The sequence below is a fragment of the Stenella coeruleoalba genome, assembly GCF_951394435.1.
Source record: "Stenella coeruleoalba genome assembly, chromosome: 18".
Taxonomy (NCBI): Eukaryota; Metazoa; Chordata; class Mammalia; order Artiodactyla; family Delphinidae; genus Stenella; species Stenella coeruleoalba.
This window is the reverse complement of record NC_137164.1, coordinates 76,990,723-77,013,414: the sequence shown is the minus strand read 5'-3', so window position 1 is coordinate 77,013,414 and position 22,692 is coordinate 76,990,723. Positions and strand designations below refer to the sequence as shown.

The 22,692-nt window shown below is 46.4% G+C and overlaps 1 protein-coding gene across 3 annotated transcripts in view; it reads left to right on the top strand.

Moving 5' to 3' along the window:
• The first annotated feature begins 398 nt into the window (after positions 1-398).
• Positions 399-22,692, top strand: part of TUBGCP3 (tubulin gamma complex component 3) — a 60,790-nt gene continuing 38,496 nt past the window's right edge. For 2 of the 3 annotated variants that reach the window (XM_079902860.1, XM_079902859.1), the window contains exons 1-10: positions 399-647; positions 7,793-7,900; positions 10,990-11,057; positions 14,082-14,159; positions 15,399-15,616; positions 17,382-17,554; positions 18,330-18,448; positions 19,081-19,206; positions 20,963-21,031; positions 21,397-21,529. In XM_079902860.1, the coding sequence (XP_079758986.1) occupies positions 572-647; positions 7,793-7,900; positions 10,990-11,057; positions 14,082-14,159; positions 15,399-15,616; positions 17,382-17,554; positions 18,330-18,448; positions 19,081-19,206; positions 20,963-21,031; positions 21,397-21,529 (1,168 nt within the window). In that variant the 5' untranslated portion in view covers positions 399-571. Of the gene's footprint in view, positions 648-7,792; positions 7,901-10,989; positions 11,058-12,741; positions 13,337-14,081; positions 14,160-15,398; positions 15,617-17,381; positions 17,555-18,329; positions 18,449-19,080; positions 19,207-20,962; positions 21,032-21,396; positions 21,530-22,692 lie in introns of those variants that run through there. The other variant, XM_079902861.1, reaches the window with a different exon arrangement.

Here is a 22,692-nt window from a genome sequence, read left to right as displayed (position 1 = left end):
ATGGTCAGCCACGTGTCGAAAATCATAAAACCCTTGTACTTCTATAAACAGACTTCTCCACCCAATGTGTAAGTAGAACCAATGATCCTTTAAAAAAAATTATGGACTGTGAAAGCGCTGCAGGGCACCCTCCACTCTTACAGCAGGTCAGGGGCCATCCTGAACCTCTGCTGAGGACGTCTGGGGGTCGGTGCCGTCCTGACCCTCGAGGACACCTGGGGACGTTTGTGGGTCTGAGCACCCCGAGCACCAGCGGCTGGGGCGCCTGGTTCCGGAAGTTTCCTGGCTGGGCCGCAGTTGTCGGGAGGAAGCCTTAGGCAGGCGCACCTGCGGCCCCGAGCGCCCGGAAGAAGCGGGGCATTGTGGGAGGGGCCCGCGTTTCGGCGGGTTCCGCCAAAATGGCGCCCTTCTTGCCGGCGCTGTCCGCGAGCCCTTAGCCTGTGGGGGACCCGGGAGCCCGCGTGACGCGGGGCGGACGCGGGCGGCCGGGCCTCCGGAGCACGCCAGGCTCGGGGCGGGGCGGGCGAGCGCCGGGGCTTCGCGGGGCCCCCGCGGGCAGCCCCGGGCTAGGATGGCGACCCCGGACCAGAAGTCGCCGAACGTCCTGCTGCAGAACCTGTGCTGCCGGATCCTGGGCAGGAGTGAAGGTAGCGGGGCTGGCCGGGCGGCTGGGAGGCGTCCCCGGGGCTGGCGGGGTCGGGGCTGGCGGGCCTGCGGGCGCTGCAGCCCCCTGGGCGGGGGAAGGAGGCCGGTCCCGGGGCGGCTGAGTCACCGCTGTCCGGCGCGGTGCCGGGGTGCAGCCTGGAGGACGGTCAGCCGCCGCGCGTCCGCCTCCTCCGGCCGCAAGGCCCGGCGGGCGCTCCCGTGCTTATCCGGATGGAGAGTGCGGCGGGCTGGCCCGGGTCACACGCCCGTGACTGCGCGGGGGCGACGCCGCGGAGGGCGTCCGGGTGGTGGAGCCACACAGTTTCCCCTTAACGTTAGCAAAGGAGCGGATTTGAGGATCATGCAAAGGTGCCTATGACGGTTACCTGCCACGTTTTCCTTCGACGAAGGGCTGAGGGTTGGTTGCTTTTGATGTAAAACCATTTCTGCAGGGTTCACATGGCGAGTCCTGCTACCAGACCAGTCCCGTGCAGTAGGTCAAGCCATTGTGTAGTTCTGGAACCGTAGAACACGGCACAGTTTGTCGTCTCTCGATGTTTGTTTTGGCGGGAGGGAGGGGGCAAGAGGGGATGCACTACGAAGGGATCTTTTGGGTAATTGAAGCAACTGGGTTACTTACTCCTTGAGCACCATAATGTGGGAAAGAAAGTGTGTAGTTTTTGCAGGGAGACTTAAAACAAAATTAAAGAATTGAGACTACATTTTGACCTTTCATGATTAGCGTACATAATTTATTTGATGGTCTTAGGAGCAAAAAGATGAATTTTATTTGGTCAGTCTGCTAAATGACACTGACTTTACACGGTTCTTGCTCCAGTTTTTGAAGTTTCACTCTTTCTCTTTGTTCATCTAAGAAATCTTTGGGCTCCCCCCACCTCCAGGCACTGTGCTAGGCGCTGGTGATGCAGAGGTAGAGAGACAGGTAATTCCTCTCATAGATCCTACATTCTAGTGGAGGATATGTGATAAAATCAGTAAACTTAGGGGCTTCCCTGGCGGTGCAGTGGTTAAGACTCATGCTTCCAATGCAGGGGCGCAGCCAAAAAGTTAAATAAATAAAAATTAAAAACAAGAAGGTTTTCTCTCATCATTAGAGTGGAAGAAACGTTCCTTATTAAAAAAAAATCAGTAAACTTATAATGTTGTTTAGTGGTGCTGTGATGAAAAATAAAGTAGGGTAAAGGGATTTTTTTTTAATTTACAAGTTATTAGACTAGATTTAATCTTTTTTTAAAAATTAATTTATTTTTGACTGCGTTGGGTCTTCATTCCTGCAAGCGGGGCTACTCTTTGTTACGGTGCACGTGCTTCTCATTGCAGTGGCTTCTCTTGTTGCAGAGCACGGGCTTCAGTAGTTGTGGCACATGGGCTTCAGTAGTTGCAGCATGCAGGCTCAGTAGTTGTGGCTCACGGGCTCTAGAGTGCAAGCTCAGTAGTTGTGGCTCACGGGCTTCAGTGGGCTCAGTAGTTGTGGCTCATGGGCTCTAGAACACAGGCTTAGTAGTTGTGGCGCATGGGCTTAGTTGATCCATGGCATGTGGGATCTTCCTGGACCAGGGATCAAACCCGTGTCACCTGCATTGGCAGGCGGATTCTTAACCACTGTGCCACCAGGGAAGCGCAGGGTAAAGGTATATTGAGGGAAAGCTGAGGATACCTAAACAGAGACCTGGGTGGAGAGAGGGAGGGGCCCTGGAACACCTGTGCCAAGGTCTTGAGGAGGGCGGGGCCTGGCTGTTTTCTGGTTTTATCTCCAGCTCTTCTGTGTGTGTCTGAGTTGCCTTTCTGATTAGATGTTCCTGATCATAGGAGACACCAGGGAACTGATGTTGGTCATGATTCACTCATGTTAAAGTCAGGGTTTGCGTTACACCCGTGGGCCCTCAGTTTTCCTCTGGGGATAAACCACACATTCATCCGTTTCCATTGTCACAACTAGACTTTGAAGACCATTCATTCATTGCTAGGTGTCATCATGTTTCTCAAATTTTTTTTTTAACATTTGAGGCTCCTTTTGATTGACTTAGTTTCACCCATTCCAGGAGGTTGAAAAACTTTTCAGAAAGTTCCGCACCGTGTAGAATTGTGTCTAAATTAAGAGTAAATTGGCTCCCGTACACCTTAAACTTATACGGTGATGCATGTCAGTCATATCTCAATAAAACTGGAAGGAAAAAAAAAGTAAATAAGCTGTCTGTGAGATCCTGAGGGGTCCTCTCAGAGTAAAATATATCATAAAGTCCACTAAAACAATGCTCTCTTTATTCTGTTCTGGACAGCTAGGATTGCCAAACAGTTGTTTTCGTAATTCCAAATTATGCTACTACTTACTGAAGAATATATGTCTTTAATAGCTTGCCTTGGTCTGTTTTAATTTATTCTTCCTTAGTGAACAAAGGAGCAATGTTATTGCTGCCTTTACAGTGTTTGAGATTTAAAAAAATTTTTCTTTTCATTGGTGGGTATTTTATCTGTTAACTTAGCAGAACGTTTGATTAACTACATTTTCTAGTGAGCTTACAAACAATTGGCCTTATGCTTTTATAATATTGCTTTTTTAATACTGTGAAATTGAGGCATAATAGACACTTGTTACTTTTAATGTGAATTTCATATGAATCAGTTTTTCATAAAGTTTTTTTTTTAATTTGTAGTTAGCTTCAAGGGACCTTCAGAAGCAAAGCACCTAACTATAATGATGCTTGACACTTTTATGAAGTTAGTATAACCATTATTTCCCCCCTTTTCCAGCTTATAACACTTGTGAATTTGTTTGAAACACACAGTGCCAGTCAGTGAGAGGAGAATTCTCTCTCCACATCCTTGAGCCTCTCCTGGAGAACATTTTACTCATTATTATATCTTTGGATAGTCATTATTTCTGTCTTTGGAAACAATGTACTTGATGTTATAGTGTTTCAGCTCTGCCAGAGGCCACATTCCTTTTCATACTTGTAATCCTCTTTCAAACTAGAGATTAAGAAGAAATACAGGAGTTTTTGTTAGGTAAGTGTTTTGGCACAAACGCTTAGGTAGGACTACAGTAGCCCACAAACTGAGGTCAGACGATGGCCCTGACTGGGAACGGCCATGTGAGGGCAGCGTGAGCCATGGTGCAGGCAGGGAAAGGATGTCGTCTTGGTTTGTGGACCACAAGTGGTGTTGCTGTGGGGTTTATGATTTTTGAAAATTGTGAAGAGTTCTTGATGAAGTTCCAAACAAAGTGTAGTCTTTACCTTGGGAAAATCAATGTGTATTAAATATACATCAAAACATATTATGTGGGGAAAAAACCCTTATTATGTGTATGTTAAAATGTACTCTAAATGTTTATTAATGTGTATATTGAAATTTTAAAGGTTTAGGCTTCATTTGAAAATTGTACTTAATGGGTTTATTATTGCTATTTTAAAATGAATTAGTATTTAAAAATGATCATGGTTTATGTTTCTAATACAGTAAGTATAGATTGATGTAACCCACATAAATAAAAGACTTTTAGGGGTCCTCAATCTTAAAAGTGTAAAGGGGCCTTGAGACCAAAAAGTTTGAGAACCACAAGCTAGAGCAATGGTTTTTATTTTGGTTTTGTTTAGAGCGTTGCTTTTCAACCAGCACTGTGATCAGAGTCATCTGTGATCTCACGAGAACCTGGTAACACTGGCTGCTTTCGGGAGAGGAGCTGGTGGCCAGACAGTAGTGGAGGGGGAAGACTTTACTGTATGCAGTGTTACGTCTTTTCACTTTGAATTCTCTAAATGTGGCACTTATTCACAACTAATATTGTGGGCCCCATCTCCAGAGATACTGGTCCTGGCGGTGTGTGTTGGAGCTTGGCGTCTGGAACACAGTCATTCCGACCTGTGTCTGGGGTGGGGATTGCTGGTTCAGGTTACTGACCTGTTGGCCTGTCCTTTACGAAAGCAATGTCACGTGCGCACAAGCCCACAGGTAGAAGAGGTGCAGGAAGGCAGGAACTTACGACTTGGACAGTTTGTCCTCCGTCACTTTCTGAATCTCTGGGAAGCACACGACTGTAGAGTTTTTGTAATTCCTGGGGACTCGCTTATTTTTGTGCACCTTGAAGTTCAGTGGTTGTCTTTTACCTGAACGTGTGGATAATAACCCTTTCAGGATGCAGAGGCAGCTGTCTTCCATCTGAAACCTCCTGGGCCCACACCTGCGTGCTCTCTGGGCCTTCGCGTGTCGGATTGAGATCCTGTGGTCCCACGGTGTCGCGGCCCTGGCTTTGCACCTCCTCCCAGTTTCTCTCCCACCCTGCAGCCAGAGGGTCATTTCTATTGAAGGCTGATTTTGTTGCCTGTCTGTAACCTACAGGATGAAGACCCCATTATCTTGCTTAAAGTTAAAAACTAAGGATGCTGTGTTGAGTTGTAGTTTTGATGGCTGTGCTAGACAAAATGTACATTTAAATGACATTTTCAGGTTAATAATAAGAAAGGTAGCTAACGTTTGTTGAGTCCTTGCTGTGTGCCAGATGCTCTGCGCGCCCTCTGGGAGGTGGCAGTGGTTCCTAGTGGCCTCGTTTTAGAGCCGAGGTCCCTGAGACCTGGAGAGGTGAAGTTCCGGCCCTCTGTCCTCCGGCTGCGGCGGGCAGGGCCACGCCGGGAGCCCAGGCCTCTGATCCTGGAGCGTCTTGTCTTGAACTCACTCATTCCTGCTCCTGCCGCTGAGTAGAGGCGGGAAAGCCGTGGCCCTGCCTGTGGGGTGGCCTCTCACCTGCTTGGCTGGAAGTGTGTGTGTCAGCAGCACTGCAGCGGCTCTCTGGCACTCGTCAGGCAGCAGATAGTTGAATTCACTGGTGCCATTGCTTCTCACAGAAATGCCGTGGGAGGCTTGGCGGGGGGTGTACCTCCCCTTCCCCGCTCCTGAAAACCGCCCACCCCTGGCACATACCCAGAGCAGATTGGAGGCGAGAGTGCTCCGGTACTCTGTGGTCCAAAATTTGAATACTCCTATTTTTAGTCTTGGGTTAAGCCAGGTCATCACAGAGCTGCTGTGTGGGCCTCCTTGTCTGGGACTCTTGATGGAGTGCGTTTGGCTTTGATGATTTGGATTTTAGAATCCAGTCATTGGCCTCCTTGAGGAACAGTGTCCTGAGTAGCCCTGAATCCCACTACTGTGTCCTTTCCACCTGGGTCTCTGGCTTTTCACCTGGCAGGCTCCTGCCTGTCTTAAAGGTCGCTTCCTCGGAGGGGCCTTGCGTAGCCAGCCTGTGTCACGAAGTCTTGCCTGTTATTTGCCGTCGTAATGTCCTATTTCTTAGTAGCTCTTGTCACAGTCTGATTACCTTGTGTATTATTGGCCTCATTTTTTGTATTCTCACAAAGGCTGCCTTGTTAGCCACTATTTCTTGTCTATTCTATTCTTAGGGCCTGTACTGTTTGGCACGTAGTAGGTGCTTTGCAATTATTCATTGAACTACTGATTGAGTTTGCGTATACTTTAAAAATTGAATGCTGTTTTGGGGGTGTTAAAGGAGAAGTTTGTCGTTGGCATTGTTTGACACTGTGCATTGTAACCTTTGATGATAGTCACTATTAAAGAGAGAATAACTGCCTCTGCTGACTTCCTTCACCGTCTGGATTCTGTGCGTCCACCTTTGAAGCACAAGATAGGTGGATTCGGTTTAAGAAATAGCGGATGGGTTTTTCAAATACTCTGTCATCAACAAGAAAGATAGACTGGAAACTTGGCTGGCAGGCAGATAGGGAAACTGCAGTGTGGCTGCAGAGGCGGGAGGGATGTGGTAGACGTACAGAGGCGTGGAGAAGATGTGAAGACAAGGAAGAGGAGGGTGTCTGGTGCTGAGGAGGTTTGAATTTTGGGTGGGAGAAAATTCAAAAGTTTATGAAACTTTCAGAGTGGGGATTTTTCTGTAATGTCCTCAAGTATGTTGTTAATGAACTGTTGTTTGTAGAACTCAGGATCATGGTAATCTAAAAATAATTTTTAACTAAAATAGTTATACAAACACTCCTTTTAAATAAGTGATGTTCAGTGACACTTAATATTTATAAAATTAATGTATACTTGGTGTAGAAAATTTTTAAAGTGGGAAAACGTGAGGAAGAAGGTCTCCCCTCTAGTCCTGTGACTCCACAGAAACAGTGTGAGTTACTTCTGTTTGCTCCTTTCCCCCATGTATACACTCACCTTCTGTGTTGTGGTGCAGTGGTGTTTAAGGAAGACTCCGCACGTGCGTGTGTGTGTGTACATGTGTGCGTGTGTACGTGTGCTGGAGGTGGGAAGGCGGTCTGAGGAGCTAGGTGGGGGAGGGTGTGTCAGGGTTCTCAGCTGGACGTGAGTGAGGCGTCCTCAAGGAAGGGCAGGACCGCAGAGCATGGCTGGTGTGTCGTGAGCTGGGCCAGGAGAGGTGGCAGGTGGCAAGGGGCCCAGTGTTGTAGCCTTCCTCGGGATCAGCCTGACTGCGTGTGGGTAATTCACTCCAGGGGCAAAAGGAGGAGTAGGTCACCAGCTACTCAGGAGACTTGTTGAGATGGGCTAGTGGCTATGGAGTGATCATAGTGGGATCCACTTTTAGAAGTCGAGTCAGCAGGGTTTACTGATCTGCCTTGTTTTCTTTGCTCTTGTAGGTTTATGCCTTAGAAAAAACAAGATCCCCCTTTCTCAGTTTCTTGGGGTTTTTGAAGGGCGTGGAGGCACGTGTCTGTGTTTAAGCCACCCTCTTTACCTGGAAGTGCACACACGGTTCATACGTTATTGCCCGTTTTGGTTGCTCGCGGCCAGTCCTGGTGCGTGTGTGCACGTGAGCCCTGGCTCCTCGTAGGCTCTGCTGAGCAGGTGCCATGGTTTGGGCTGGCGCTTTTCCTGCTCCTTTTTTTATGTTTATCAGTCCAGTCTGTTTTCTGTCTCCTAGGAGTTGTCAGACTTTGTGTTGCTGTCTCCCTCACTTTGTAAAACTGTCATTCTGCTCATTTAGTCATTCATTCTGCCTCTCTGTGGCTCTTCCGTCCTCTCAGTTAAGCCCTGGGGAAGGTGGACGGTAGATGCACATGCCCAGTGCGCTGTGTTGAACTGGAGCTTCAGGGGATCACAACGTAACGTGATGGTGGTAACTTGCATCCTTTTATTTGCCTTTCAGCCGACGTGGCCCAGCAGTTCCAGTATGCCGTGCGAGTGATTGGCAGCAACTTTGCCCCAACTGTTGAAAGAGATGAATTTCTAGTAGCTGAAAAAATCAAGAAAGAACGTACGTATTCTTCTTAAGTGTTATCATGTGTTGCATTCTTAAACTTGTCAGAGCTTAAGTTTATACACACACACGCTCACACACACAGAGGTATATACTCGTGTATCTCTTTATATATATATGTATCTCTTTGTATGTGTATATGTAGTTCCCAAGCACATTTTAATTATAGGTACTATTACAAATATATAAAAATATATATTAAAAATAAGGACAAGAACATGGTGGAAGGGGGTTGTTTTAAATACTATTATAACAACATAACCTGGGTTAAGAACGTGAGAAAGATAAAAGCACTTCATATAACTTGCTGCTTATCTTGTGATAAGATAAGTATTTACTCTTATGCACCCTTTGACCAGATAACAGAGGGTATTATCTTGGCAGTTAAAACAACTCAGTGAGTAACTCGCAGTACTTTAGAGCTTACTGTTGAATGTTTTAATTCTGAGATGGTCCTGAAAGCTTTCATACACAGTGTTTGTTACCTTAGAAAAGGAAGCTTTCCACGTATTAGCCCCCGACTGTGCGTCCCAGCAGTATCTGAGGGAGGGGCTCTGAGCACCAGGGCCCACCTGTGAGAGCCGCCCCTGTCCCCTGTTCTTCCCCAGGGGCTGGGTCCCCTTTCCTCACAGTTCTCCAGACTCAAGAGCCTGGCCCCAGCCACCTAAGCAGCAGCCTGGCACCTAAGAAAGCAGGTGCGTTCTCCCTGCAGGCCTGGCTTTCAAGCCGCCCAGGTGAAACGGGCTGTCGCAAGTGTTAATGCCACCTTCTCGGAGGTAGCTCCTCACGGCACCGTTTCCTGCCTCAGCTGTTGAATTATTAACTGTTTGGCCAGGGCTCTGGGTGGATGTCCTGTTTCAGAGCTGGGTACCCGAGCTGGGTGGTGTGGCAGCCGGGGGTAGGGTTGAGGCCCTGGCGTGTGAGCGGCTTGGTCTGGGGGAGGCTCGGTGAGCAGTGCAGGGCTGGGATGATTCAGATCTTGGGGTGACCTGGCATGTAGGTACTGTGTAAGGTGGGGGGGACGGACTATTTAGCATACTGTAGAGACTATTTTCCTTTCTTGTCTGTAAAACTGAGCCTGAGAACATTGTACTCGCTTCTTGATCCCTGATGATTGTTACGTTTTAGATTATTAGTGGGAACCCCAACTATTGGGTACTGCATTTAACAGACCATGCCCTTTATGGAGGTACAGATCCAGGCCCGCTGGTGAGAGCACTGCACATCCTTGGAGTAGCTGAAGATAGTTTGTCCTCAGTTACAGGACTGGCAGCCACGTTGTTGGGTGGGTCCTGAAGGGTCCTTTTTTAAGAAGAAAGCTGTAACCGCGTGCAGTTTGTTGTTCTGTGTAGTCTCTGTACCCTTGACATGAGGCTGGCTGTGTAGACGTGGTGCGTCTTTTCTGCCCATTATCACCCGGTGTCCGCGGCTGCCCCTGGGCCTCCAGCCCGAGTCCCCATCCCTGACGTGGCCCAGCTGTGGTTGAGGTGTCAGTGGTGGTGCATGGAGTGGTCACCAGTGGTCTGTCATCTTTCATTCATTCTTAGACTTAGTTTTTACATTTTAATATTTTTGAAATTTGGTGATTGTTTTTGGTAAATTAGATTAGCTGAGTTATGGTAGTTCTGCCGTCTAGAATAGCACAAAAATGTTAACTTGCCATTTTATATAAAATGCTAGTATGTTTTATATTGGCACAAATTGCAAAACTCGTGTGTGACAAAATTTCACACCTGTCGGTGTCTTCATTTTTCACATTGGTAAGTGAGGTACATTGTAACTCCAGGCTTGTTTTGCTTTATTTAGCAGTCCATTAGATAAAACATCATTTTTGGGGTGAATATTCTGCGTTCATTTTTATTAATATCACTTACTATATTTTATTGTCCTGTGACTTTTATATCTGAGTTAGCATTAGTCCCATTCTGTAGAAATAACATGTAAAAGTAAATTATATTGAATTTTTAGCTGCATTCATTCTGTTGAATGCGTTTTGTAATAGTGCATTTTAAAGAGGGCACTGCCGTTCTGCACAGGGAGACTTGGAGGTGCCGCTTGATCAGGGTGAAGCGACCTCTGGCATGTCCATGCGAGACATGCTGGGCCATACGGTCAGTACATGATGCGGGGACCCTTTCCTAGGTGATGAATGTGAAAAGGTACTGGCTGTCAAGTCGGTCATTGTCTTTCTAGAGGAGAATTCGAGCATTTAAACTAAGTGAGCTTGGCTGATGAGATTGTAAGAAAGCAGTCCTGCTACGCTGGTGTGAATAGACGTGGATTCCCGTGAGCCAGCTTCTGAGGGCGGTGCTTGTCTCTCGGCTGTAGCGGGATTCCTCGGAGAGGCATCTGTGCACAGGCGGTGCGTGCAGCGTGCTGGATGTGGGTGAGCGTCTCTTCCCAGGCCCACGTCCTCCTTCATGGAGCCGAGCGGCGAGTGAGCTTCTCGTTGGTTACCTTGGCTTCTAGAGAATGTGCTGTGGCCGTGAGCCCTGGGGACGCGCAGGCATGGAACGAATTCCTGGGTGAAGATTAGCCCCTTGGCTGTTTCAATTTCGATTTTGAAACAGTAACTGACTATTATATCTTACACCAAAGCAAGATGAGGCATTGCGTATATATTAACAAAAAAGCTTAGAAGGTGTGGTTTTAAGTCACACTGTCATGAATGGGGTACTTCTCTGTTATTGCCTTTTGCAGTTAGGATCCCAGAGATGTTTTCACTTCCCATCCCTCCCTCCAGGTGGCCTTTATTAACTAGCTGAACTCGTGGTACTTTGCCTCACTGGGCGGCTTGTTACTATTTATAGATAGGATCTAAAAAAATCCCATCATTTCTGTTACTTTAGCTAATTTTCACATAAACTCTTTGATTCCAGCCTAATTTTGTCCATATTTTACAAATCTCAGATCCAGTGACCTGACGAAATTTATGGAGTTGAAGTGACGTTGCCTGGTTATTTTGATTCTTAAGCTCAAGATTCGTTGCAGACGTCAGAGTTATCCATTACTGTGAATGGTGAAATAGTATCATAAGAGTAAACTTTGGTGTGTGTCATTAACATGCTCATTTTCTGACTTTCCAGTTACCCGACAGAGAAGAGAAGCAGATGCTGCATTATTTTCAGAACTCCACAGGAAACTTCACTCACAGGTATCACGCACGTGTCTGAAAGCTGCTCTGCTGTGGGCGAGGCAGTCAGTGTGGCTGGGAGCACGTGGTCACCTTCTCTGTGTTGGGTAGTGGCTTTCAACTCTAGATAGTGTTTGCTTTTCAAAGACGTTCGGTGTTAGAAGTAGCTTCTAGCTGGGTTGAATGTGAAATTGCTTATAAAGATGAATGAAGCTGCAGTGAGAAAGCGATCAGACTTCCTGGGCAGTGAGCGTGTCACCGAAGCCTTAGTTACGTCCCTGGGAGGAAGCACGTCAGCAGAAGCTTTGACTTGTCTACACACGACAGCAGAGGCTTAGCTTGTTGGTGCATCTCATTGTTCATCAGGTGCAATTCCTGCTGTTACTGTGAATGTTAACCTGCTGTTACCTGTTATTTTTATAAAAGACTCTGCTGGCCTTTACTCCAGTAAACTAACTGAATCCTAGGGGGAGATTTTTGTGATTCAGACTATAAAGGAAGCTGGACAGCTAGGTAGCCGTCTCCCTTCTCTTACAGAGAAGAGAGTGAAATCCTGAGAAGTTTACTGCTTTGCTCAAAAATCCCAGGTTAGTCTCACGATGGTGACATCACGGAGCAGTGCCTGACGCTGCCAGTGGTAGCACTCGTGCTTCTTTCAAGTCTTCCTCTCTGTTCGTCTGTTGTGCCCCTAAAAAGAAGCCTAACCTTATGTGCTGACCATTTTGATTCCTTAATTCAATTGGATTTACTTGGATTCACTGCTTTAAGTATGTTTTTCCATCTTTGATGATATTTATGAAGTTAAGAAATGACCTTGCAAGAGATATGATTAAAAAAAAACCTTTCAATATGAATATAATCTAACATTAAATTATAAAATCCAAAGAAAAAGAGGAACCTTTTTTGTACAGTCGTTTCCAGGCAGGTAGTTTCAAACTGCTGTATTATTTGGTTTTCTTAATCTTTCTCTATTTTTAAAAACAATTTCACTTGTGCATTGAATATTACCAAGATCTGCTTATCAGATGTCACATTCCCGAAATGCTGATTAGCCTTCCTGAGATCCCCAAAGGGAGATTTCATCAGTAAGAGCTGTTATGTCTGTTAACACTGGCCATTAGGTGAAAACATATTTAAGACGTTTCTAATTTAAATGGCTGTTTCCCACAGTTCAGTTTGGAACACCAAATGCTTATTCCTAAAGCGGCGATGTTTTACATAGTAGCCGGCTTCCTAGGGCTGGAGGCTGAAGCGTGGTGGAAGACGTTAGCGAGCGGCGGGAGCCGTCCCTTCTTGTTGCTGAAACGTCCGCTTCTTTGGAACCACAGCCGTGGTCGGTGTTTGGTCCTCCCTCCCACCCGTCAGGGCCTTCCAGCAGTGTGCCCGTGGCCACCAGGGCAGGTCTGAGGGGCCCTTTGCCGTTTGCCATTGTGTCCTTAGACCCCAGGCAGGAGTCAGGGAGCAGAGGTGTGGGCAGGGTGTCCTGGGCTAGAAGCTGGACCGTGGCGGGCGGGGCAGAGCTGAAGACGAGGAGGGGCGGCGGGGGGGGGGGGGCGGGAAGCGGGGCTGTGCGAGAGGAGCCGGGGCCTCGGGAGGGGTGGGCCGGGGTGCGCGCCGCTCAAAGTAACTGCGCGCGCAACGCTTGTTCCCATGCTCCTCTAGGGCTTACGGGGCCCTGATACGCGCTTCCACATTTAGAATTCAGGGTGTGCGCAGCGTTTAACGTTTTATGTGTGAATTGAGGTCCTTTCAGTTTCAAAGTCTAAGACAGCAGGGTCTGAAGTGGTTTAGAATCATCTGAAACGTGTGTGCTGCTGGAGTTGTTGATTCTGGTGGTCCCACCAGCTCTGTTCTCTCCCCCTTTCTGCTGCTTCGGGCTCCGGGGTGCTGACGGGTGTGGATCGCAGCCCCTAGGCTCCCTTGCTTCTGGTTGGCTTCCTCTGGAACAGGCAGGGTAGGGAAGAGTGAGCCCCTCCTGCCGCGCTGCAGGGACACACGTCTCTGTTTCTGAGAGATGCATGTCTCCTCGGGGGGTCCTTTTGTGAGCCTGGACCACTGAGCGATCCTCCTGTGTCTGGAAGGGTAGTTCATGATACCAAAGTGTATGCCCGAATGTCTGCTTACCACTGGGCTGAGGCCTCGGTCAGGGCTGGCCTCTTTCTTCCTTGCTGTTGTCCCAGCTGGGGAGTTGGCTGTTTCTGAAAAATTCTGTGTGAATCAATTAAATACCTGGAATGAGCTTATTCTTTAAAGAAACTTTCTAGGAATATTTTATACATATAATGAAGAACTTGTGCAACGTGAGTAACCGTCCCATAATTTGTTTTGTAAATAAAGTATTTATAGTTTCTAGCCTATGCATAGGAAAGGTAGGAACACAGGAATAGAGTGGAATGCACTGTAAATTTGGGGTAAAACGTATCGAGGGCGGGCTGCTTGCTGTTAACGGTTGTGAATCGGGGGGAGTGATACATGTTTGGAAATTAATGAAATCATTATGATTACCTTGCATAGAAACCTAGGGGTAGTTATCCTGACACCTAAGTGCTTCAGAACCTTGAATTTCCCAAGAGTGCATGATGCCGAGACCTACGTCTTATACTTCGGAATTATTTTCTTTTTTCCTAATAGTCTTTTTTTATGGCTTAAATTGGACTTAAGGCGGGGAAAGCATTCACACATTTTGTGATGGTATTATTCTTATAATCACTGTGTTTTGGAAGTTGGTTATTATAAGAATTATTTCAGGGAGGAAATACCGTTAGACAGGAATAGGGTAATTGAAAAAATGTTCGCATTGGGACTTTGGAGTTAGATTTCAGGGGGTTAAATGTTCCAAGGGTCTTGACCTCTTGAGAACGTTCTCTTGCCTTCTCATGGATAGCACTGTGGTAGTGCCTGAAAAATCGACAAATTTAGGTTTGATGTTACCAGGTGAATTTTAAAATGCTTTTCTATTTTGGAAATAAGGGTAATTTAGGAGAGAGGAAGATAAAATTGGGAACTAGTACAAAGTTGTTCTTTTACTGTTTTCTTTCTAAACAGGGAGTTTTGAAAAATAAATGGTCAATTCTCTACCTCTTGCTAAGCCTTAGTGAAGATCCGCGCAAGCAGCCTAACAAGGTGAGAGGCTCTGTTTTCACAGCTCGACGCCTGTTTAAAGCACAGTGTCTTTTGCTGGGACAGTTACACCAAATTTTGATAGGAATTGGCTTCCATACTTAAGAAAATAGTAGGAGAAAAGCAAAAAAATTTTGTATAGTTTTCTGGGCAGTCACGAGGGTCAAGAGATTTCTTTTTCTTTCTTTCTTTTTGTTTTGTTTTTAAGGGCATTTTTAGTCAGTGTGCTGTGTTTCCTTAAGATGTTTCTTGAGAATCATGTTATTACTTCAAATATAACAATGGTTAAATAGAGTATAAACTGTCAGTTTTCAGATTTTTATTCTGTGAAGTTATTAATATTAGCACAGCTTCATTATTCTTTGGGTTAGAAGACCTTTTAGCGTTTTCTTGGGCTTTCAGATATCATGATGAACATTAATTACTCTTATACCATGAAAAGTTTGTTGTCAGTGGGTTCAGTTTTTGACCCGTGTGGTGTTTGAAAGAGCTATTGGGCCGCCGCCCAGAGTCCCAGAGAGTCTGGTGTAATAAGATGCTCGACCACAGAAATTTGAGTGTTTAGAGAGTTGAAGAATGTGGGTGAAAGAGTCATATTGACCTTTAAAGCCTTTGTCTGAGTAATGAGCATTCTTTCATTGCATAATAATGCCAGACTTCTAAAAATATTTGAGTAATTATTTGAGTTTCAGTTTGCTTGGTTTCTGAGTAAAGTGTTTAGTTATCAGACCATGTGGGAGTTTTGAGATTCAGAAAACTTTCCAGAACTTTATCAGTTCAGGCATATTTCAAAACTATAATAACTGATTTATCGTTTAATAAATACAGGCACATCTCGTTTTATTGTGCTTCTCAGATACTGCATTTTTTACAAGTTGAAGGTGTGTGGCAACTTTACATTGTCAGACGATGGTTAGCATTTTTAAGCAATAAGGTATTTTTCAATTAAGGTGTGTATATTGCTTTTTAGACAAAATGCTATTGCATACTCAATAGACTACGGTATAGTGTACACATAACTCTTATATGCACTGGGAAGCCAGAAAATTCGTGTGACTTGCTTTGTGTCACTACTCATTTTATTGCGGTGGTCTGGAACTGAACCCACAATGTCTCTGAGGTCTGCCTGCACAAAATCCAGTTACAAAAATAGAACCAAAGTCTGAATGTAAATTATCTTTGCGGGTGTGGGAAAGCGTTCTGTAATTTCGTACCCATATTCGTGCCGCCTTTTATTTTCAGGTTTCTAGCTATGCCACGTTGTTTGCTCAAGCGCTACCCCGAGATGCTCACTCCACGCCCTACTACTACGCCAGGCCTCAGACCCTGCCCCTGAACTACCAGGACCGCAGCGTCCCGCCGGCCCAGAGCTCTGGCAGCCTGGGCAGCAGCGGCGTCAGCAGCATCGGCGTGTGCGCCCTCAGCGGCCCGACCCCGACGCCTCAGCCTCTCCTCCCGGGGTAACCCAGCTCGCGCGCGGGAGTCCTCACACAGTAGGAGTGGGGCGTGCTCGGCCTTTAATCAGGCATTTCGTCTTCACCGAAACGACCTCCAGAGCCTCGTATGTGCCAGGGATGTTCTAGGCGCCGGGTCTGAGGTGCTTTATCTAGGATGTTCCCTTCCAAGCACTCCCTCCATTTCAGACGGGAGCTCTTCCCGCGTTTAGTCCTAGCTGACTGTGAAGGGTTTGGGCCGACTCCCGCCTGTTAAGGCACAGGCCCGTTATAGCAGGGGGCCCGCTCACGCGACGGCGTGCAGAGCCTTCTCTGGCCGTAACTGAGCGACAGGCTCTTGCTGGGCTCTCATACTTCTCTCAGTGCATGTTGTCGCCTTCATAGGTGTGCTGTTCTCTTCCTCAGTTATTTAAGATGTCAGGAACATAAGATAAAGCTGTCTCGTCCTCAAGCGCTGAGATCTTCAGACTGAGGAGTGTGGCACCTTACGGTGCTTTTATATCAACGTGCTGTCACGTCCGGTTACACGCAGAGCTCATGGCTGAGAATAAAGCGAGTGCCAGTGCCGGAATGGACTTGGAACGTTGCTCTCCTGCGTGTTTTTCCATACGCGTTCCTAGAAATCCCATTAACGTAGACTGTGCTCTAAAATGTCAGAAAGTGGGTATTTTTCCAGGAGAACAGTGACCAAGGATTTACCATCAAATGACGTTTTCCACATGAGCGCAATACAGTTATAAGTCACTGTGCGACTTAATCAGATTTTGTTAAAGTTATCAGAAGATAGAACGTGTGTACCACACGTGTGGAATAAATAGAGTCTAGTATTTTAGAAAGACAGCACAATACATCTCAAAATTTCATCTTAAACTCATATTCTGGCTAAAAGAATAAACAGATGTTCATATTTTCACCTTTAAAATAAGTATTTGAAATAATTAGTGTCATGATATCGAAAAAGCTGTATAGACAACTTTGAACTGAAGTGGTCTTTTAGAATTTTTTCTTAAATTTAGGACTATTCAAAAACATAGTTTTAATTTAGTGTTGTTGATGACTTTTCCCCCCCGTCAAAAATAGGGAAAAGTCAGGGCCATTTCAGGTTTTTCTTTCCTCTCTTACTCGACCAGTTAAAACCAGAGCTCACCACTTGGAAGCAGTAGTGCCACTGAGATCCTCGTTTCTGTATTTTGCGGTCCCAGGAAGCGCTATTTTTGTTGCGGTTGTCAAAACATGTCATTAGAAATCAGCTGTCAGCTTCCTGCATCTTCAGGGAGCAGCTTTGACACGTTCTCCAAATTATTAGAAGCTGTCTTGACCTTGGAGGTGCCTTTGCCTTGTATTTTATGTTTGTGCATTTTTAAAACTAATTGCGGATTACGACATTTCTTTTCGTATCAAGTGCTGTGAAGACTGAGGGACAGGGAGGACGGGAAGGGGGACAGCGTTTCAGATTTTTTTAACTCAGCGAATGTTGACTGGATGAAAGATGTTAACTTTCAGGGTAAAACCAGTAGTGAATCTCAAAGTGGTTTTAGCTGGGTGGTGTGTGTTATGTATTTGTAAAGAAAAGTCCAGTAGGTTGTGACTTGTGTGTTGAGAAGTCTGTGGAGGTGGCAGGAAGAGCCCGAGAGCCACTGCGGGAGCCCAGGAGGCCTTGGGCGTCGTCGCTGGGACACGGGGGCGCGGTGGTGGTGTGTCTTCGGCTGTCTCAGTGTCCTCCATGAAGAGCCGGGCATTTGAAGACACAGACGGTCCCTTCCTCTTTCAGACAGTCTCACCCAGCTCCGGGCGTGGGAGATTGTCTTCGACAGCAGCTGAGCTCACGTCTTGCATGGACTTTAACTGCAAACCAGCCTTCTTTACAAACCACTACCTCGAAAGGTGTCCCCAGTGCTGTTTCTCGCAATGTGACGAGGCCACGGAGAGAAGGGGATGCAGGTGGTGAGTAGGGATGCACCCCTTGTTTTAAACGCTCACAGCCTTGGCCTGGTTTCTCGTTCTGGTGACGGGGTTCAGGAGCCTCAGTCCTCCAGGCTGGCTTTGTCACCCTGTCACCCTGACTGTGCCTCCCCAGAGCCGCCCACCCCTCAGGTCCTTGCTGAGTGCTTTCCTGGGTCTGCTCTCCCTTCCCCAGTGACGATAGGCCCGGTTTGCTGCAATCCGATATTTATAGACCATTATCGCCACAACTGACTGCAGCCTGGAGTGGGAGCCTGACCCTACTGGGCTCTCGCTGTGTCTCCTCCCACTGAGACCTTGGATCTGTGGGCTTTGCCTCTTGTCATGACATTGGGTAACACCTAAATTCTGAGTTAGCTTTTGTTCCAAGGTTTGTGGAAATCATAAATCCGTTTCTGCCGTGTTAACTGCTTTCGTCATGGTGATGGAGATGGAACCAGGTTTGCGTGCTTGCTGTGTAGCCAGTTTTCTAAACGTCGTGTGAAATAATTATCCATCCTTTTGTGATTGATTTGTGCTGCTCCTTGATCATATGTTAAACTCCCACATACTGCTTTGTCTTTTTAAAAGACTTTTGGAAGAGAAATTATATGATCTCCATATCATTTTCAGGAAATCCTTTTTTCTTATAACTTCATATTCTTTCTCATCTTAAACTCATTTATTTAGTTTTTAAATTTTGTTCTGGTTGCAAATATATTACCTGGAGCGAATTGTGTTGTGCGATTTATTTCAGCTTGTAAAAACCGTGTTACAGGTGCTGTGGAAGTTGCCGAGGCAGCCCTAGTCAGAGATATTCTGTACGTCTTCCAGGGCATAGACGGCAAAAATGTCAAGATGAGCAACGCTGACAACTGTTACAAAGTGGAGGGAAAGGTACAGTCACTGAAACCCCGTCTGAAGTGTTCAGAAGTCAAGACAGATGGCATCAGGACCAGGCAGGCACGGTTGGTTTGTGAGGCAGCGCTAGGGTCACGAGGGCTGGCGTGCAGATTCGGGAGTCCTGGTCAGCCTGCACCACGGAACCCTGGTTTGCGCCCTGGTTTGATCCTCAGCGCGTTGCCCCCTTTCCTCCTGTGGCGGTGGTGCCCGAGTTACCTGACAGCCAGGTATCCTGGCATCTTTGCTTCTGTCTTCCAGAACCTGCCTTTCCCACAGTCCTTCTTGTTGACCCTCTGTCCTTTTGCGACTCTTAGCCGAGTCATGAGGCCACTGATGTCACAGACTGTCCCTGCCACGCCGGCACCCCGGCCAGTCACTCCTGGGGCGGTGGGACCCAGGCCTAACACTTGCTCAGAGGTGTCTTACTTCTCTGCCTGCTCTGTGACGCTTCTTGTTCCCTAGAGTCTCACTGCTTTCACTTGAGTGATGGTGTATTAGTTATCTTTAAGTTGCTTATGTTGAAGCCTAAGAATTATAAAAGTACAAATGGTTAAAACAATAATAATAATTAAAGTCCTAGTGTTAAAATTTTTTTATTTTAAACTCTGGATATATTTACTTTTTAGGCAAACCTAAATAAATCTTTGAGGGATACGACAGTCAGACTTGCTGAGTTGGGATGGTTACATAATAAAATCAGAAAATACACTGACCAGAGGAGCCTAGACCGTTCATTTGGACTTGTAGGCCAGGTATGTTCTTTGTTACGGAGACACGTGGGGTTTTGGGGTGACATTCACCTCGGGAAATGCTTAATCTCCTTAGAATCTTATAAGAAAGTCATTCTGAAGAGGGTTCTTTTTACATAAAGAAGGTTTGAAAATGGACTGTGTCAGCCATGGTCAACTCAAGAAAAGAGAAAACATAGTGGATAGTGACAAAGATAATCAAATATAGCGATTTTTAAAAATGTTTAATGAATACTTAGGAACACTGACCATGTATGAGTCACTTTACATATTTTAGTGTATTTTCCCTTTGACTTGATTCTCTCAATTAAAAAAACCTTTTTTTAATTGAAGGATAGTTGATTTACAGTGTTGTGTTTCAGGTGTATATCAGAGTGGTTTGGTTATACGTATATATGTATGTATTTTTATTACCTTCCATTGTAGTTACAAATATTGAATATCGTTGCCTGTGCTATACAGTAGATTCCTGTTTCTCTATTCCACTATAGTAGTGTGCATCTGTAATCCCATACTCCCAGTTTATCCCTCCCTCCCTTCCCTCCCTTTCTCCTTTGGTAACCATACGTTTGTTTTCTGTCTGTGAGTCTGTTTCTGTTTTGTAAATAGGTTCATTTGTATTATTTTTAGATTCCGCATTGAAGTGGTATCATATGATATTTGTCTTTGGCTGACTTACTTCACTTTGTATGATAATCTCTAGGTCCATCCATGCTTCTGCAAGTGGCATTATTTCATTCTTTTTTATAGCTGAGTAATATTCCATTGCGTGTGCGTGTGTGTGTGTGTGTGTGTGTGTGTGTGTGTGTGTGTGTGTATGTACGCGCGCACACACACCCACACCACATCTTCTTTATCCAGTCATCTGTTGATAGACACTTAATGTTTCTTTTATGTTCTCTAACGTGCTGCACTAGTGATATTTTTAAATTGGCAACTCCATGCCAGTTCCCCCCATTTTGGTGAGGGGAGTTGTACCATCCACATTATTAAAAACTGCCTTGTACCTTTTCAATCTTAAATTCTGAAAAGTTATCAGAAGGACCTTCACATACTCCTGTTCCTCTGGAATGAACTCTGGGCCTAAGCCTAGGGATTTGCAGGAGGAGAGCCTGCGACAGAACCTGCGAAGGACAGACAGGTTTCTCAAGGACACAGAGGACATACTCGTGGTTACCAAAGGGAAGGTGGTGGGAGGGATAAGTTAGGAGTTTGGGATTAGCAGATACACGGTACTGTGTATATATAAAATAGGTAAACAACAAGGACCTGCTGTATAGCACCGGGAACTATATTCAGTATCCTGTAATAAGCTATAACAGAAAAGAGTCCAAAAAAAAGAATATAGATGTATACATATATATGTATAACCGAATCACTTTGCTGTACACCTGAAACTAACGGAATATTGTAAATCAACTATACTTCAATGAAAAAAAATTAGAAGGGACGTAATCCGAAAATAAAGCGTCAGTGTCTAAAGTGAATGCCCTTTAGCTTATGAAAAATGCACTGTTTCTCCACTTCCCTCCTGCAAAGCTCACGCTGAGGGACAGCCCTTTCCGGGTGCTATTAGATGCGTATGTCGTGGTGGGTACACCTGCGTGGGGACTGTGGGCAGAAGCAGACTTCCGTTTCGCGGACACCCGAACTTTGTCTCAAGGCGTCGTCCTGCGAGGTCCCCGTGTGTTGCGGTGTAGTGACCGTCGTGTGCAGTGACCGTGTCCTACTTTAATTGTGCTCCGTCCTTTCTCCACAGAGCTTTTGTGCTGCGTTGCACCAGGAGCTCAGAGAATACTACCGATTACTGTCTGTTCTACATTCCCAGGTAAATACCTTATTTTTAATTTCTTCAGGATTTGAAGTGTTAGGAAATGCCACTATACAGAACTTTTAAGTTTCTTCGTACATTACTTTTGAAAGATAAAAATCTGATAATCCTGTTGGGAAGGATTGGATATCTGTGAAGTTTCAGTGTGTCCTAGAGCCAGTTCATTGCTAATTTTCAGGGTCCTGTCTGCCATTGAAACAGACCTCCTTTGTAGCTTGAAGGAACTGTCACTGTCTCAGAGGGACCTTCTGTTTCATTTTTATGAGGATAATCCTTGCCCCGTGTCTACTTCACATGGATTAAGACATGCTTGGCCTGTTTGGTGACCTGTACTTACACATTCTGTCTTTCCTGTTTTTCAGCTACAGTTAGAAGATGATCAGGGTGTGAATTTGGGCCTTGAGAGTAGCTTAACACTCCGGCGTCTCCTGGTTTGGACGTACGACCCCAAGATAAGACTGAAGACCCTGGCGGCGCTGGTGGACCACTGCCAAGGTCATTTTGCTTTATTTCAAAGCAGGTTTTAGGGAATGTCACCGAGGTTTGTTTTTGTGCCTGCCCCTTTTGTATGCTTAACAGCCAGAAGGATGCTGATTAAATACAAATTAATAGACGTGAAATTATAGGGAGAATAACCAGCTGCCCTCACAGCCCAGTGTTTAGGCTTTGGAGGCTCAGGACTTCCTTGAGGGGAAGGGGGCGGGGTCTAGTTTTCAGAGATTTCGCCTTTTCCTCTGGCCCACGGTGTTCCAGCTGCTTATCTCTGTTCCTCTTTTATTCGTCTTTCAATTAGCAGCCTCTCCTAGCGCTTCACTCCCCCCCAGGTTCTGGCCCACGTCTGGGCTCAGCAGCTGCGTCACAAGTTCCCTTGTTTGCGCGTCTGGGTGGGGCCTCCCCTGGGTTCTCAGCCTGTGTTTCTAGTTGCTTCTCAGCGTCTTTCTCACTGTGTGTGCTCCCTTGGCCAGGAAGCCCTTTGTCTCTCCTCATCTGTAACCGTGGGCACTGGGGATCCCTGCCCCCTCGGGGTGGGAGGGCCAGGTGAGATGTGGGGGCTGGTGACCACCCTGCCCTCCTGGCTGCGCGTGCGCTGCCCCCCTCGCGCGGAGTGGTTCTCGGGGCCACTGACTCCAAGGGCACGGTGTGGGGGGCACCTTCCTCAAAAGAAGAAAGAAGTCGAATACAGTGAGTAAATGCCTCCTTTCTCTCCAGCTGCCAGCAGCCCCCCAACTGTCTTCCTGCCGACCCCCATCCCTTTCATGGTCCTGGCACCTCCAGCTCCTCCCTAGGCCCCCAGGCTTTGCCCTCCCTGGGGCGCTGGGGTCCCCGCTCCGGGCCTTCTTCATGCCCTGTCCTCATAACCTGCCAACTGGCTCTGTCTCTGTTTGTGCACACATGCCAAGAGGGATCTCACTAAAGTCAGGGTACATCAGTCCTTCCCTTAAAATCTGTCTGCAATCCGAAGACGCAGACATAGAGAGAATGGACTTGAGGACATGGGGAGTGGGAAGGGTAAGCTGGGACACAGTGAGGGAGTGGCATGGACATATATACACTCCCAAATGTCAAATAGATAGCTAGTGGGAAGCAGCCGCATAGCACAGGGAGATCAGATCGGTGCTTTGTGACCACCTAGAGGGGTGGGATAGGGAGGGTGGGAG